This window comes from Gorilla gorilla, chromosome 10, assembly GCF_029281585.2.
Source record: "Gorilla gorilla gorilla isolate KB3781 chromosome 10, NHGRI_mGorGor1-v2.1_pri, whole genome shotgun sequence".
In the NCBI taxonomy this organism is placed as follows: domain Eukaryota; kingdom Metazoa; phylum Chordata; class Mammalia; order Primates; family Hominidae; genus Gorilla; species Gorilla gorilla.
Window position 1 is genome coordinate 132554557 of NC_073234.2, and position 15976 is coordinate 132570532.

The following is a 15976-nucleotide window of genomic DNA, read 5'->3' on the forward strand; positions in this document are numbered from 1 at the left end:
GCTTCCGAGAAGCCCGGAAGGAGGCGGGACAGGAGCGGCACTCTCCCACCCAGGGCCATGAAAGTATCAAAGCGCGCCCCCTTGTGGGAACACAACATTACACACATGCAAGATGCCGGACATCCCATTAGGGTTTAGGTGAGAGAGAACACACCGGGGAAAGAATTCTCTTCATTGTACAAACTAAAACTATTTGAAGATGTCATATATGTATGTGATTTCTAATTCACTCTTCAACTCTCTGTGCAGAGCTAGTAATTAGAAAAGCATTATGAATGGGTTCTACCTGGGCTAATAGGATCATTGGAGCCAAAGGCTGGAAATTTAGATCAAGAAAAGTGTTTAAAAAATACATTTCATAAAAACACATTAACCCAGAAATGTTCAAAAAATATTTAATATGTGTTTTTAAAATTTGGCCTCTCACTGGCTAAAAATGGGCAAATGTGAGCATAAAATTGTCCCACGTGATTATAACACATTGAATAAATAAAAATCCAGGAATCTATGGCAGAGACAAGGGCAGGGGAGGAGAGAGAGGAAGGGGGAAGGCAGAGGCAGGGAGGGAGAAGGCGGCTCTTGTTCATTGAAGTAGAGAGAATAACAGTGGTGGAAAAATCACCACTTGGCAATTCTCATATAAAGATTTAGGCAAGGATATTCAAAAAGTGCTAAAACCATGATGTTCAAGGTCACTGGGGAACAGGATCTTTACAGGATGCTACAGAATGACCACGTGGATTTCTTAATTGAAATAGTGAGTCACTATCTTAGCCAAGTGACCAAACTCAGTATCACTCACAGGGGGCCCCTGATGAGACCCAGTGGGAAGCACGCGGCAAGGGATGTGAAGTATCCTCCCCAAGAATTCTTATCCCGATCTAATCACGACTCAGACTTCACTCCCAGCTGGCAGACATCATACAGTTAAGGAACCAATGAGGCAAATCCAAAATGTTATACAATTTACAAGACAATGGCCAGGCACGGTGGCTCACACCTGTGATCTCAACACTTTGAGAGGCTGAAGCGGGCAGAATGCTTGACTCCAGGAGTTCGAGACCAGCCTGGGCTACATGGTGAAAGCCCGTTTCTACAAAAACACAAAAAATAGCCAGGTGTGGTGGCGCATGCCTGCATTCCCAGCTACTTGGGAGGCTGAGATAGGAGGATCACTTGAGCCCAGGAGGTTGAGGCTGCAGTGACTCATGTTTGCACCACTGCACTCCAGCCTGGGTGACAGAGCACCCTGTCTCAAAAAAAAAAAAAAAAAAAATTACAAGACAACCAGTCTGGATTCTTCAAAAAGTCAAAGTCATATGAAAAAGGGGGGGAAAAAAATGAAGAATGAGGAACTGTCTTTAATAAGAGAGACTACAAAGAAAAAAAACAACCAAATGCAGTGAATGAATTCTGGTTGGATCCTGATTTTAAGAAACCAGCCAAAAATAGGCATAAAGTTATTTTGTGACAACTGAGAAATTTGAAAACTATTAGATATTATAAAATAATTGTTATTAGGTGTGATAATGTAATTGCGGTTATGCAGAGGAATCTCCTTATACTCAGACATAATTAGGTCATGTCTGCAATATTCTTTCAAATGGTGCAGGAAAACAGTAAAATCTCTATAGATAAAGCAAATATGGGAACCATTCACTGTTGAATTGACTGGGGGGTAAATGGGGGTATTTGATGTATTCTTTTAACTGTTCCACGTGCAAGCAAGAATGATGACTTCAAGGAAGATGAACGGAAGTGGGCTGGAGTATGCCAGGCGTGGGAACCGTGCTGGGGCTGTAAGGGGAAGGCCAGATCCCTAGGGCCTGGTAAAGCATTCTGGACTGCCTGCCGATGAGAAACTCCTGATGGTCAGTCAATTCAAGCAGCAAGTGGCCCGGTCCAGGGACACGCTAGGAAGATCCTCTTGCTGTTGCTAAGGAAAATGCCCGGTTGGGGACAGGCCGGGAGGCAGGTGCCAGTTAGGAAGTAGGCAAGCAGAGACCACCAGAATGGAAATGGGAGACACATGAGGAGACAGCAGAGGGTGTGTAGACAGATGTATGGCGAGGGCAAGGGGAGAAGAGCAAGACACGGCCCCCACGTGGTGTCACTAGTGAGATGGGGCAGGCAGGAGCAAGGGGGGTATGGGGGCACAATGAGTTCATGTTTTTTCTTTCTTTACAGAGATAATCGAGTTAAAACAATGGGTTCAGTGAGTCGGGGTAAGAATGTTGGAGAGAAGACCCCTGAGAGCCCTCCAAGCACACATGCCCGGGGGCTGTTACAGAGGTGGGCACGGAGCCCAGAGAAGAGCTCGGGATGGAAACACGGCTTTGGGAGTCACCAGCACATCCACAGACACCCCAAGGGGGAAGGAGATGAAGGCCTAGAGGAGAGTCCCCTGGAGAGGGAGGACCCTGAAGACAGCCACGTATCAGGCATGTTGGGGGAGATCTGCCCCTCGGCCCAGGACTCCGAGTCCCTCAGGAAGCGCTTGCTGACGCAGCGCTGATGGAGCCGCCGGCAGAAGACGGGAACTCTCATAGTGTAGGAACAGCTTTGAAGTTCTACATTTTAAATTCAAGAAGCCAATTTGCTAACATTACCCATCATTTAGTTCCATCTCAATTTAACAGATGGTAAAACCAACAAGCAGATATTAATTTTTTCAGTAATGACAATTTTATGACTAAACCTTACATTGCATGTTTACCTAGATATGATTAGAGATCAACTTCTGAAGTGAACATATCACAACCCCTAAAACCAAATACTTAAGACCAACTCTAAACAGTGAATCATGATGCCATGTGGTAAAGCCATAGACACTGGCCCACGGTGTTGTTGAAAAGAAAATGCTCATTTATTCTTGTGAACGCCATTTGTTGTAGGCTATCAAGTGCTTACCAGGTGACTTGTGCTGGCACCAGTGGCCCAGTGAATCAGTCAATAATGTCCAAATCATGTGTTGATTTTTAGAGATTGCTTATATTTGACACAGCTTCAAAAGTTAAATAACATTACCGTTGGTGCCTCCATCTGCCACAGGGAGCACAGAAACCCCTTACACCGTCCCCATCACACTGAGACAGGGCAAGCGACCTGCAGTTTCAACAAACATTTATCTTGATGCTGCTGTTCCAGGGGATCCTTTCAGTTTCTAATTAACTGACAATAATCATTATTTTCCAGCCTTTTATTTTAAGATGAGGTCTCACTCTGTCACCCAGACTGGAGTGCAGCAACACAATCAGAGCACACTGCAGCCTTCACTTCCCAGGCTCAAGTGATCCGCCCAACCCAGCCTCCTGAATAGCTGGGACCACAGGTGTACACTACTCTGCCTGGCTAATTTTTAAATTTTTTTGTAGAGATGGGGTCTTGCTGTGTTGTAGCTGGGAACACAGGTGCACACGACTCTGCCTGGCTAATTTTTAAATTGCAGAGATGAGGTCTTGCTGTGTTGCCCAGGCTGGTGTCCAACTCCTGAGCTCAAGCAATCCTCCTGCCTCACCCTCTCGAAGTGCTGGGATTATAGGTGTGAGCCACCTCACCTGGCAATCTCCAGCCTTTCAGAAAGTTCTGAGATTTTTATACATCCCATATTTTGATTATTGGATTTATCAGAACATAATATTGAGTTAGGTCAAACCTCAGACATGAGCAGGTACAGCATGATGGAGGAAGAGGAGGCTCTGTCAAGCTGCCTGGCTTCAAATCGTGTTCTCTAAGTTAAAATCTCAATGGCTTCCCTGTGCCTCAGTTTCCTCACCTAGAAAATGATGATGATGTTTCTCAAATGGAGTTAATATACATTAGAATGATGCCCGTCACAGAATGGCACTACATTAGCATTCACATTCATTTTTATTAATAAATGTGAATTATTAATTAATCAATGTGAATGCTTTGACAGACACACACCGAATTCATCCTATTAAGTAGAGGTGAAATTCAACAGGAACAAAGAGAAGGGAGACTCACACTGAAGGCATTCTTGTCTCTTACCGGCTTCCACAGGCTCTGTCAGTCTCCACCTCAGCCTTGCCCTGGGCTGGCACCTGCCGGGGCGGCAGTGGCCCAGACGCCTACCCAACCTTACTGCACACTTGCGGGCTCTCAGGTGCTCCCAGGGCCGGCGCTGTGGGCTGCAGTTCCCACAGGTGGCCACACGAGGGCGTCTCCGGCGTCAGCCGGCAGCCACAGCCTTGGGAGGCAAGGGAGCACTAGGGGGTCCCCAGGTGTTCATCTGGTTCCCTTCTAGTCTGGGAGGAGCCAAGGGCAGGGTCCAGGAGGCAGGACTTACAGGAATTTGATTGGCATAGACAGTGGCCAATCAGATGTCCGGGCTGTGGGAGCGGAGGCCCTGCGGGAGGGCGGGTGTGACTACTGACCCCTCGCCAGGGCGGCACCTGTGCAGACCCAGCCACGTTTAGCTGACTGTGGGCCCGAAGGAGGCCGGCCATGGGGCGTAGGCCGCCTCTGAAGGAACCGATGGCCCACGCCCACAGTACCTACCCGAGGGCTCAAACGTGCGCTGAAAACACGCCCACGGGGCCACTGGCACAAGTGGAACCCGCTGCTTACCTTGGGCTGCGTATCGACAGGAGCCGTCCTCCACCAGCACGTTATAGAAAGGCTGGTGGTGGCCGTGCGGCAGGCTGTGGACGTTCATGTTCCGGATCCACTCGTGTCCCATCATGCAGGTGGGGTCCCAGCCGTAGATCACACAGTTATAGCCATACCTAGTTAACACAGGGGGAGCAGTCAGTCCCTGCAGACCCGGCCGCAACAACCTCCAGACAACCGCGTGGCTTCTCAGCTCACATCCTCAGTTACCTGCTTTACTCCACGGTGAATCATTTTTCAGGACACCCCTAACCCCTTTTATAAACACCTCTTATTATCAACATAGCACTTTATCTGGAAAAGAATAAACTTTTCAACAAAAAGTGATTAGACGACAACTGGTTACCCAAAAGAAAAAGGTATGGGGACCTGGCCTGACAACAGCACACCAAATTCAATTCTCAGCACAACCAAGACTCAGGTGTTAAATGCAGAACTTCTAAAATAGAAAGTATCTTCATGACTCAAGATAGGGAAGGTTTGTTAAAACAAGGCACTAAAAATACAGCCGTAAAGGAAAAGACTAACCAATCTGACATCACTAAAACCAAGAGACTAACAAATCCTGATCCAAACATTTAAAAATATGAGACAACTGGGGAAATAGGAACTCTCACTAGATACTGCATGAAGTTAAGGAACTGGGGTTTTCTAGATGTGATAACAAGATGTTAAATATTAAAAGACAGAGAAGGAGAGAGCGCCCCTGCCTTTTAGAGGTACATACTGAAATCGCTACAGGTGAAATGGCATCTGGCACTTGCGTCAATTAACCCAGGGAGGAAGGTCTGGAGGGTGCAGGGGAGAGTAAGATTCACCCCGTATAGCAGCTGTTGAGGCTGGATGACAGGAACACCACCTGGTTCCTTATAGTCCTTTCTCTCTTATAAATCTTTGCAAATTTCCATTTAAAAGTTTTAAAAAAATGCAATAAAGAATGAAAACCACCAGCCAAAAACTGGGAAAAGATATTTGCAACTTATCGCCACGTAGAGATTGATACACAGAAGAACAACTACATATCATATTAGGGAGGACTAATAACTCAACAGAAAAAAATACACGAAATGGGCTGGGTGCGGTGGCTCACACCTGTAATCCTAGCACTTTGGGAGGCTGAGACGGCAGATCACTTTAGGTCAGGAGTTAGTGACGTGCCTGGCCAACATGGTGAAACCCTGTCTTTACTAAAACACAAAAAATTAGCCAGGCGTGGTGGTATGCGCCTGTAGTCCCAGCTACTTGGGAGGCTGAGGCATGAGAATCGCTTGAACTGGGAGGCAGAGGTTGCAGGTGAGCTGAGATTGCAACACTGCACTCCAGCCTGGGCAACAGACCCAGACTCTGTCTCCAAAGGGGGGAAAAAAAAAAGAAAAGAAAAACGAAATGTTTGAATAGGCGCTTAATAAAAGGATATTTGGAACTTGGATAACCAGTAAATATATGAAAAGAACCTTAACGTGTTTAGTAACCCAGGAAACAGAAATTAAAACCACAGTGAAACACTATTTGCCCTTTCTCAGGTAAGTACACTTTTAAAGGTCTGGCAATAGCACCAGGCGAGAATAGGAACTCCAGGCTCCCAGCCTGCTGGTGGGATGTAAACTGCTCCAATCATTTTGGATACAGTTTAATTTTGCCTGGTAAATAGACCAAGTGCCTATCGGATTTAAGAGACTGAGATTAAGTGACAAGATATAAGAACAATGAGGAAATGAGAGAAAAAACTTGTGGCTTCCAAAGTTACTTCCATGTTCTCACACACAGAGAAGGGTCAAACATCTAAAGGCCACTAAAAACACTAGAAGATCTCTCAGGAAAGTAAGCTGCTGCTTAAAAAACACAAAGGTCAAAGACACGGTTCAAAAAGAAAAAAAAGAGGTTCAGCTTTCTGTCTTCCCCGCGGTGCGCACTCGGGAGATAAGTGATCCAGTCAGCTCCTCCTCCACTGTGTCCTGGGGGCTCACCAGGTGCATGTGTGTCTCTGCAGCCCCTCTGGAACGGACACTGCAGGACAGATGAACCCGGGCACTCACCTCTTATGCTTCATAATGAGCCCGATGGAGTAGCAGACATCTCTGTGCTTCTCATCGGAGCGCAGCTTCACCTCTACGCCCACCTCCTCCTTTTTGCGCTCAATGTGCTCTAGAGTGTGCTGCACCAGGTAGCCCACCGCCCCGTGCTGCCCCGGGTCTAGGGTTTGGATGTGCTGGAGGATGTCAAGCACCTTCAAAACAAGACAGAAAGACTAAAAGATAATATTTTCAGCTAGGCCTTTTCTTTTTTGCGGCGAGGGATTTAGACCTACCTACGTAACCTAACAAAGCAAAGGACCACAAGGGGTGGCTATGCCCTGATCGACCCGGTCCAGGTCTCTGGACCATCCTCTGATGGACCGCCACCAAATCGGCACTGCAGATGCCCAGGGTTGGGCTCTACTGTAACACTGGCAGCTGGCCCAGGATATCCCAATTCAACCAGTGTCAACCTGAGGAGTTCTTTGGAAACCAGTGTGCTGGGATAAGCGCTGGGGACGCAGGCGAGGGCCCACCACCTAGGGCACTCTGGATGAGGTGGGCTCTAACGGCACCTAGCATGCTTGGTCGGCATGGGAAATGTGAGAATCCACGTTTTTTCAATACACAGGAATGATTTTCACTTGCCACTCATGAATTCAGAGGGAAAAAAAAATGCTAAATTGCGTTAATCGAGACCAAGAGGATGTTTGACACAACTGTCTCAGTGCTGGAAAAGATGGAAAAGGTCACAGAGTGGGCACCAAAGGGATGCATTCGTTCAGTTTATGAAGCTACACTAGGAGGAGGGAGCCACATATATCAGAGTTCTAAAATCCTGCTGGTCACTTCAGTGGTCTTAACTCATCATGGTATTTGGTATTCAGCAGGCAGCAGGAGAAACTACATCTATGCAGAGGTTAAACTAGTAGCACAGAGTAGCAGGCCTGTCTGACTCCACTATTACCGCCTCTACTGCACACAGTGCCTCTGTGGAAAAAACTCCACGTTTAAAAAGACACAGACATACAATTATTTCGCACCCATTATGTTTACAGCCGTTAGCATAGAATTTCTGACAAGGTTCTCCTTCCAATTTACTGAGTCCTGGATTACAGCCTGCTTAGTGCATTACAGCAACCTGGACTCTAGGCCCAGATCTGTCAGACTAGCTGGCGTTTTTACCTCTGAATTCCTTTCTTAGCTTATCAAATCATGAGTAATCACTGTCCTATTTGCTGATGCATTGTGAGCCTGTCAAAGTATTGTGAAAACTCCAGTTTTAGGCACCATGTTATTATCTTGCCTTTCAGACTGCGACGTGCTGGACCTCAACATTTACTGAACACTATTCTCTGCTGGTCACTGTGCCAAGTCCATCAGGTTTTTTGTTTCACTTAATCCTTCCCATTTGAAGGTCAGTAATTTCTTGATCTTCAAATTGGGAGGATTAGGTGAAGAAAAAAAAAAAAAAAGCTTTTAATCACTGCCACTTCCTGAACAGGACTCAGGCTTAGTGAAGTGACTTGCCCGGGGTCACAGGGTTGTGGAGAGGTGGAGTGAGGCTGTGGCTCTGGGTGTCAAGATCAACTCTTGGTCTCAACCAGTGTCATATCCTAGCAAGAGCAGGAGCATTTTAAATTAACTACTACAAAAAGTTCCAAACACATAAAAATGGACAAAGCAGTATAATCCCAAGTACCCCAAACCCAGTTTTGACAAGAATCAACAGACAGCCAATCCCCCTGTGCCTCTACCTCCAGCTGGGTGCTTTTAATTCTGGGACACTCGCAGATTTACCCTTTACTTTAATAGGAAGCACCTACTGACAGTGCCTGCATAATGGCTGTCCTTGTGGCCTGAAAGAGTACCAACAAGCCGCTTTTTCTGCCCCTCCACTGTGTTCCACACACACAGCTCCCCTTCTCTCCTAGCAGCCACCTCCCCATCAGATAAGTAAAATGGTCAGAACTTGGCATCGTCAGAGAACAGAGGAAGTCTAGATAAGGTCAAGGATAATTACCCCCACCTGCGCTGGATGTGTGGCTGAGAGCGAAGGGAGAGGGCAGAAATGAAGACATTGTGCCTCGGGGCCTGGCGTATTTGCAGACAGTGTTGACCCAGGCACCATGCTGTCCCCACCAAATACTCTAGGCCTAGAATGCCGCAAGATCACCACTTCTGGGGTGGAGATCCTGGATTGGGGTCTATTACCCATGATGCATTTCCCTATACCGCTCTTCTCCCTCTAGCCTAGGGGTTGGTAAACTTTTTCTGTAAAGGGCTAGAGAAGAGACACTAAGCTTTGGGGGCTACACAGTCCCTGATTTAACTACTCAACTCTGCCACTGTAGCTTGAAAAAAGCTATAGATAATAAGTAAACAAACACAACTTATTCACAAAAACAGGCTTTGTGAATCTGGCCCACAAGCTATAGTTTGCTGGCCCCTGCTCTGTCCCTGAATTCCAGGTTCCCTCTAAGGTTCTCTCTGAAGTTCTTGGCTCTGCTTTCTTGAGATCCATTGTCTATGGGATCCACTACTTCTGGGGCTTCAGTTACCAGATGCTGATGCTGGGAGCTCCTGCTAAAGGCTACTGGGCATCTGCACTCGATGGCTTCAGGTCAGGATGAATGCATCATACCCCACACAAAACACTCTCCTACTACCAAAACAGGCCTGCTCTCGAAATACCTACTTTCAGAGTGGCATAAACTGCCTCCGTGTTGAAAAATCTGGACATCCTTTGAGTCTTATTTATTCATATCTAATGAAGTTCTGCCACATTTTTTTTGAGACAGGGTCTCACCCTGTCACCCAGGCTGGAGTGCAGTGGCGTGATCATGGCTCACTGCAGCCTTGGCGTTGACCTCCCAGGCTCAGGAGATCCTCCCACCTCAGCCTCGCAAGTAGCTGGGACTACAGGCACATGCGATCATGTGCAGCTACTTTTTGTATTTTATTTTGGTAGAGACCGGGTTTTGTCATGTTGCTCAAGTTAGTCTCAAACTCCTGGCCTCAAGTGATCCACCTGCCTCTGCCACCCCAAGTGCTGGGATTACAGGCGTGAGCCACTGCACCTGGCAGTTATTTCTTAATTATTCATTTAAACAATTTTTTGAGCTCCTATCATGGGCCAGGAATTGTGTTGAGAGCATGGGGAAGGCAACAAGACCAAGACCTGGTCCTGGTCCTTAAAGAACATGTTCTAATGGAGACGGATGACGGAGCAGCAGCTACCACAGACTGGACAAAGCTCTAGGAAGGGCAAGCACAGGAACGACGGGAAAACATGACCTGGCCGCACACAGGAACCAGGGAAGGGGTTTCGGAGGAGGCAGAAGTCTAAGCTGACAGCTGGGCAGAAGTGAGCCAGCAAATGGAGTTGAGGATGAGCAGAGGCCCTGGGCAGACACGCAGCACATGCAAAAGACTGAAGCAAGACAGTGCAGGCACACAGAAAAAGTAGTGGGTGCAAGAGAGGACCAAGGAACTCCATGGGAGGTGGGGAGCATCAGGCAAGCAGGGCCAGACCGCCGAGAACCTAAAAGCCACACGGAGGAGAGCAAGTCTGGTCTTCAAGGCAAGAGGGGAGCCACCCTGAGGGGTTTAAGCAGTGAAGGGACCTAATTGATATTTTGTTAAGATTCCTCTGGCCTGCATACAGAGCGGGTTCACAGGGGCTCAGAGTCGAGAGAGAGAGGACATGCAGGAGGCCAGGGCACTGCTTCGGGCTGCAGAAGTGCTGGTCTCAGCGGGTCGACTTACACCCGTCTGGGAGACAGAGTCACGTGCAGGGGTGTAGCAGGTGTGTAGATATGCTGGTCTGGAGCCCAGGGTCCAGGCAGGGGTCCAGTGCTCCAGCAGCCACAGCAGACAGGCAGAAGCTGACACAAGAAGAGGGGAACTGTCCTAGGGCACAGGTGCAGGGTAGAAGACGTCTAGAAACCATCCTTCAGCCTTGAAGGGGGGAAATAGCAAGAGCCTGAGAACCAGAGACCACAGAGCAAAAGTAACCGAGTGTTCCCAGAAGGGAGTAGCCCGCAGTGACAGGGCAAGATACAGAAAGAAAAAGTATGTACTGCATTTATCAACGAGGAGAATGGTTTCAGCCAAAGAGGGTCACTGGCTTCCTTGGCAAGAACAGTGCCTATGGAGGAGGCATGGGAACGGGTCCTGATGTCCTGGGGAGTGAGTGGGAGGCAGACTAAGAGCTTCAGCTCTTGGGGAGGAGGAAAGGTGGCAACCCAGGGAAATTCCTGCAGGGCAGACAGGGAGTGCTTTTTGTTTTCCTTCTAATAGAAGAGAGGGGTGTTTGCCTTGGAAAATTGGAGGGATACCTTTTCCACTGAAAGGAAGAGAAAGAGGGAAAGGAGAACTATGGATCATGATGAGGACGAAGGTCTGGCAGCAGGAAGGAGAAGGTGCCTGTGTGCTGGCTTCTTCAGAAGCACTCTGGCCTTGGCCCACTGTACCACGGGATGCCGCGTGGGGTGGGCTCGGGCATCAGCTTGCCTGCACTGAACTCCTAGTGTCGTCACGGCATGTGCAGGAGACCTGGCTAAGTTATTTAACTTTTCCCTGCCTCGGTTTCATTATTTCCCATATGGCAAAAAGAAAAATAGTATCTACCCTATAGGGCTGCTAAGAAGATGGAAGGAGGCGTTCAGTCAGTACTCCCGACTTAAAATCTCACCATCCCGCCCTCTCTATGTCCATACAGCCATCATAACCCTGCATTACTGTGACAGTGACCAAGGCGGCTGATGTTTCTTAGCTCTTCCTGATTTAATTCAATCAATAACAAGATAACCTTCAGGCCTTCCCAGCTCAGGAATGTCTCCCTTTCACTTGATAAACTCAAAGCCTTCCACAAACTGGTCTCACACTCCGTAACAATTTCATACACACATATGTAAAAATACACCTCAAACTGCACACTCATCAACATAGAAATCCGTGCTAGGCTGACATCTGCAGGCGCCACACCCTCCCACCCCTGGACCACGTGCAGGCTGTTCCCACTGGCTGGAGTCACGTACTTTTCTGCCCTCTGAAGTTGTTTTTCATTTTTCAAGGTCACACCTCAAACCCTTCCTCTGGAGAGGAACCTTCTTCGATTTCTTCAGCACCCCCTGGCTTCTTCCACACTGGGAGTCCCAGAGTTTTCCTTGGCTGTCTCAGGGGCCCTAGCTGGATTATGCATTTATTAAGGGTAGGCAGTCACACGTGCCGCTGGCAATGAGCCACTTTTCTCCCCTAATCTCTGAATGAGGGGTCACCCAAGAGATGGACTTCAGCAGCAAATGTCAAGATTTCCCCCTAAAAGGGGATGTTAATAGCATCACTTCGACAATGACTCAAAATTTAACTATCAAATTTACATTTAAAGAAACTTGCAGGCCGGTCACGGTGGCTCACACCTGCAATCCCAGCACTTTGGGAGACCGAGGCAGGCGGATCACTTGAGGTCAGGAGTTCAAGACCAGCCTGGCCAACAGGGTGAAACCCCATTTCTACTAAAAATATAAAAATTAACCAGACGTGGTGGCACATGTCGGTAATCCCAGCCACTTGGGAGGCTGAGGCAGGAGGATCACTTGAACCCACGAGGCAGAAGTGGCAGTGAGCCAAGATTGCGCCACTGCACTCCAGCCTGGGCAAGAGAGTGAGACTGTCTCAAAAAGAAAGAAACAAAAGAAAAAAGAAAAAGAAAAAAAGAAACTTGCTTTGCTCTGCATCTCATAAAAACTCCTTAACAAGTCTAAAGTAAAAAGTGTATATATATCCTGGTATCAAAAATAAATAGGCAGGGGCTGGGTGTGGTGTCTCATGCCTGCAGTCCCAGCACTTTGGGAGGCTAAGGAACGCAGACTGCTTGAGGTCAGGAGTTCGAGAACAGCCTGGCCAACATGGTGAAACCCCGTCTCTACTAAAACAAATACAAAAATTAGTCAGGCGTGGTGGTATAGCTATAGTCCCAGCTACTCGGTAGGCTAAGGCAGGGGAATTGCTTGAACCTGGAAGGGAGAGGCTGCAGCAAGCTGAGATCGTGCCACTGCACTCCAGCCTGGGCGACAGAGCAAGACTCCATTTCAAAAAAACAAACAAAAAAAACCCCAAATAAATAAATAAATAGGCAGGGTGTGGTGGCACACACCAGTAATCCCAGCACTTTGGGAGGCCAAGATGGGCTTGAGCCCAGGAGTCCAAGGCCAGCCTGGGCAACATGGTGAAACTCAGTTTCTATTTAAAAAAAAAAAAAAATTAAAATACATAAATAAAATGAAAATAAATGATTACATCTTGGACAAGTAGTTGGTAACTTCAGTGGAAAGTTTTCTTTTCCAGTAATTCCTCTACCACATTACACATATGTTCTGGGAGGACATTTGCTGTGTGGGCTACAGATGACAGCTTTTCTTTTCTTTTCTTTTTTTTTTTTTTTTGAGACAGAGTCTTGCTCTGTTGCACTGGCTGGAGTGAAGTGGCATGGTATCAGCTCACTGCAACCTCCGCCTCCTGGGTTCAAGCAATTCTCTTGCCTCAGCCTCCTGAGTAGCTGGGATTACAGGTTCCCACCACCACGCCCAGCTAATTTTTGTACTTTTAGTAGAGATGGGATTTCACTATGTTGGCCAGGCTGGTCTTGAACTCCTGACCTCAGGTGATCCACCTGCCTCAACCTCCCAAAGTGCTGGGATTACAGGCATGAGCCACCATGCCCGGCTGACATCTTTTCTTAAAACAGGAGCCTTGGGGTTTTCCTACTAATGCATCATTTCTTAGAACTATTTTAGATCTCCGAAGTTGTGAATCAGTGAGACTTTAAATTTAAGCAATGTAGAGTCACTTATAATATTTACTTTTTCAAGGAAGATTTTACCCCTCTCTAATGACACAGGGAGATGAGTTTATGTTGATGGCCTGTGAGACCTCAGAATTAAATTCTGCTCTAAACAAACAAAAAGGACTATTCACATATTTCCAGAGAAGGGCCAGGGCATGGTGGGAACGTGCAGCTGGCTCCTGCACCATTATACACAACGGGCCTCTCCATGTGCTGCATCCACACAGCTCATGGAGGTAAACACCGCAGCCTTCTGAAAGGGCATGCTGCTGCCCAAAGGGGGCCATTAAAAAACTGAGAAAATTCAAGTGAAACAGTGTCAAAATTCAATGGTTTTCAGAGAGTCCTTCTCTAGTCCAGTGGCTGGACTTGAACATATCTAAGATCCAATTTTCCTGTGCAAACAGGAGTACTTATTCATGGCCAATGTAGTTGCTAACAGTACAGCTGGAGGTTGACCATTTACAGCTTTGCTTTCCCTTGCTGAGTGAGGGTGACTCGGGGAAAACGATCTGAGGGCCCCAGTGGTTGAGTAGCGGGTACAGAGGCTTTGTGGTTCTAGGGTTTAAGGAGCTGACCACAAAGAGAACAGGCAATTCCTGGCAGTGGAACCAATTTTCCTTAGAATAAGAGAAGTAAAAAAAATCTACCAATGGGTTATGATTGGGAGACTGAATAAATTTGTGTTTATTCCCCATGTTAACACAAAGATAAGCTTGTCACGGGCACCCTTCAATCTAGGACTTCCCTTTCTAAGGCAAGTGCAAAGCATCAAAGTAAAATAATTACCTTCTCTGGCCAGATTCCTAGGTGGAAGTAAAGCCTGGCTTGGAGGAGGAGAAGCTGCACCTGGTCCGGGTACATTGCCAGATAGAGATCCAGCGAGTCTCTCAGGAGCTGGTATGACTGGTCGATGCCTTCCCTAGCAGAGGAAAAACAATCTTTGTCTCATCCTGCTTGTTTTTTCAGCAAAGACTCTCTTTTTCAAGGCCCAGGTTTTAAATATAATTGACACAAATCCCAAACGTTTTCTGATTCTGGTATTCCTTCTCAGCTCAACAAAGAGATACAATGCTCTTAAGAAAAAAAAAATACACAATAAACATAAATCTTGTGCCCTACTTTGGTGATGGGTACTAAATTAAAATCAGAAGCATTTTTACTAAGCAGTCACTGCAATAACACTGTACATAATTAAAAATGAATTCTGAAGGCCGAGCGCAGTGGCTCATGCCTGTAATCCCAGCACTTTGGGAGGCCAAGGCGGGCGGATCACCTAAGGTCGGGAGTTCGAGACCAGCCTGACCAACATTGAGAAACCCCGTCTCTACTAAAAATACAAAAATTAGCTGGGCGTGGTGGCACATGCCTGTAATCCCAGCTACTCAGGAAGCTGAGGCAGGAGAATCGCTTGAATCCAGGAGACAGAGGTTGTGGTGAACTGAGATCACGCCATTGCACTCCAGTCTGGGCAACAAGAGCGAAACTCTGTCTCAAAAAAAAAAAAAAAAGAATTCTGAGTAGGCGAAGCACAGAGGATATTTTTGGCCAGTGAAACTACTCTGTGTGATACTATAAAGGGGGACACATGTCATTATGTGTTTGTGCAAACACACAGAATATAAGACACCAAGAGTGAACCCTCAGTGATAATGATGCGTCAGTGCAGGTTCACTGGCTGCAACAAATGCACTGCTCTGGTGAGGATGTTGACAGTGAGGGAGGCTACGCATGTGTAGGGCAGGGAGGATATGGGAACTCTCTGTACTTTCTGCTCAATTTTGCAGTTAGCCTAAAACTGCTCTAAAAAATAGTCTATTAGAAAAAAGAATTCTGTCATTAGACATAAAACTACTACTATAATATACAGTCTACAACTTTCTACTTTCCCTATATGACAAATTTTCTTGGACTTAGAAACGACAGTTTCATATTTTTGTTTTCTTATCTAATGATAGGAAGGTATAAATTAAAAGACGGCAAAGCATTTGGATATGAGAAGATCTTGCCCTTGAAAAATATCTTTCCTAGTCTAAGATATTCTTGTTACTGAAGAATGCTTTCAGTACTCGCAAAGAGAACTTCTCAGGGTCTACTGCAAAGATCTCAAAGAAAAGTCACTTGGCACATCTCAAACACAATTCAAGCCTCTAAAGACATATGCTCTGCAGAAGTACTAGAAAACCAAGAAAACCTTACCGCTTCCCCAGGCTTAACAGGTTTCCCACCATTCTCTGTAACACCTTCTTGACATTGACCACCCCATACAGTGCTGCAGTCACGTGCTGGCCGATCAAGTACTCGCATTCTTTCACTGTCAGCTGCTTGCCTTTCCCAAAAGCATCTATATAGATGTAGTCAAAGATGTCCAGGGTCGCCCTATCCAAAGAGCCAAATATCAGATGAGAGCAGAACAACTCATTATTTTAAGTCTCCACAGTAAGTAGCTCAAATCATGGGCTGAAGGTTGAGAACATAA

General features: G+C 46.7%; 1 protein-coding gene and 1 long non-coding RNA gene across 6 annotated transcripts in view; one reads left to right on the forward strand and one right to left on the reverse strand.

Annotated features, from left to right (window-relative positions):
* LOC129525873 (uncharacterized) overlaps nucleotides 1–2815 on the forward strand; it is a 54195-nt gene extending 51380 nt beyond the window's left edge. Inside the window, exon 3 of the long non-coding RNA XR_008670406.1 lies at nucleotides 2188–2815. This is a non-coding gene — a long non-coding RNA (uncharacterized lncRNA). The remainder of the gene's footprint in view (nucleotides 1–2187) is intronic.
* Nucleotides 1–15976, reverse strand: part of FBXO21 (F-box protein 21) — a 48622-nt gene that overhangs the window by 9260 nt on the left and 23386 nt on the right. For 3 of the 5 annotated variants that reach the window (XM_019038985.3, XM_004053962.5, XM_055358120.2), the window contains exons 8-11: nucleotides 15697–15876; nucleotides 14287–14419; nucleotides 6669–6880; nucleotides 4591–4748 (exon numbers count right to left, since the gene is read on the reverse strand). In XM_019038985.3, the coding sequence (XP_018894530.1) occupies nucleotides 4591–4748; nucleotides 6669–6880; nucleotides 14287–14419; nucleotides 15697–15876 (683 nt within the window). The remainder of the gene's footprint in view (nucleotides 1–4590; nucleotides 4749–6668; nucleotides 6881–14286; nucleotides 14420–15696; nucleotides 15877–15976) is intronic. The other 2 variants (XM_055358119.2, XM_004053961.5) reach the window with 1 other exon arrangement.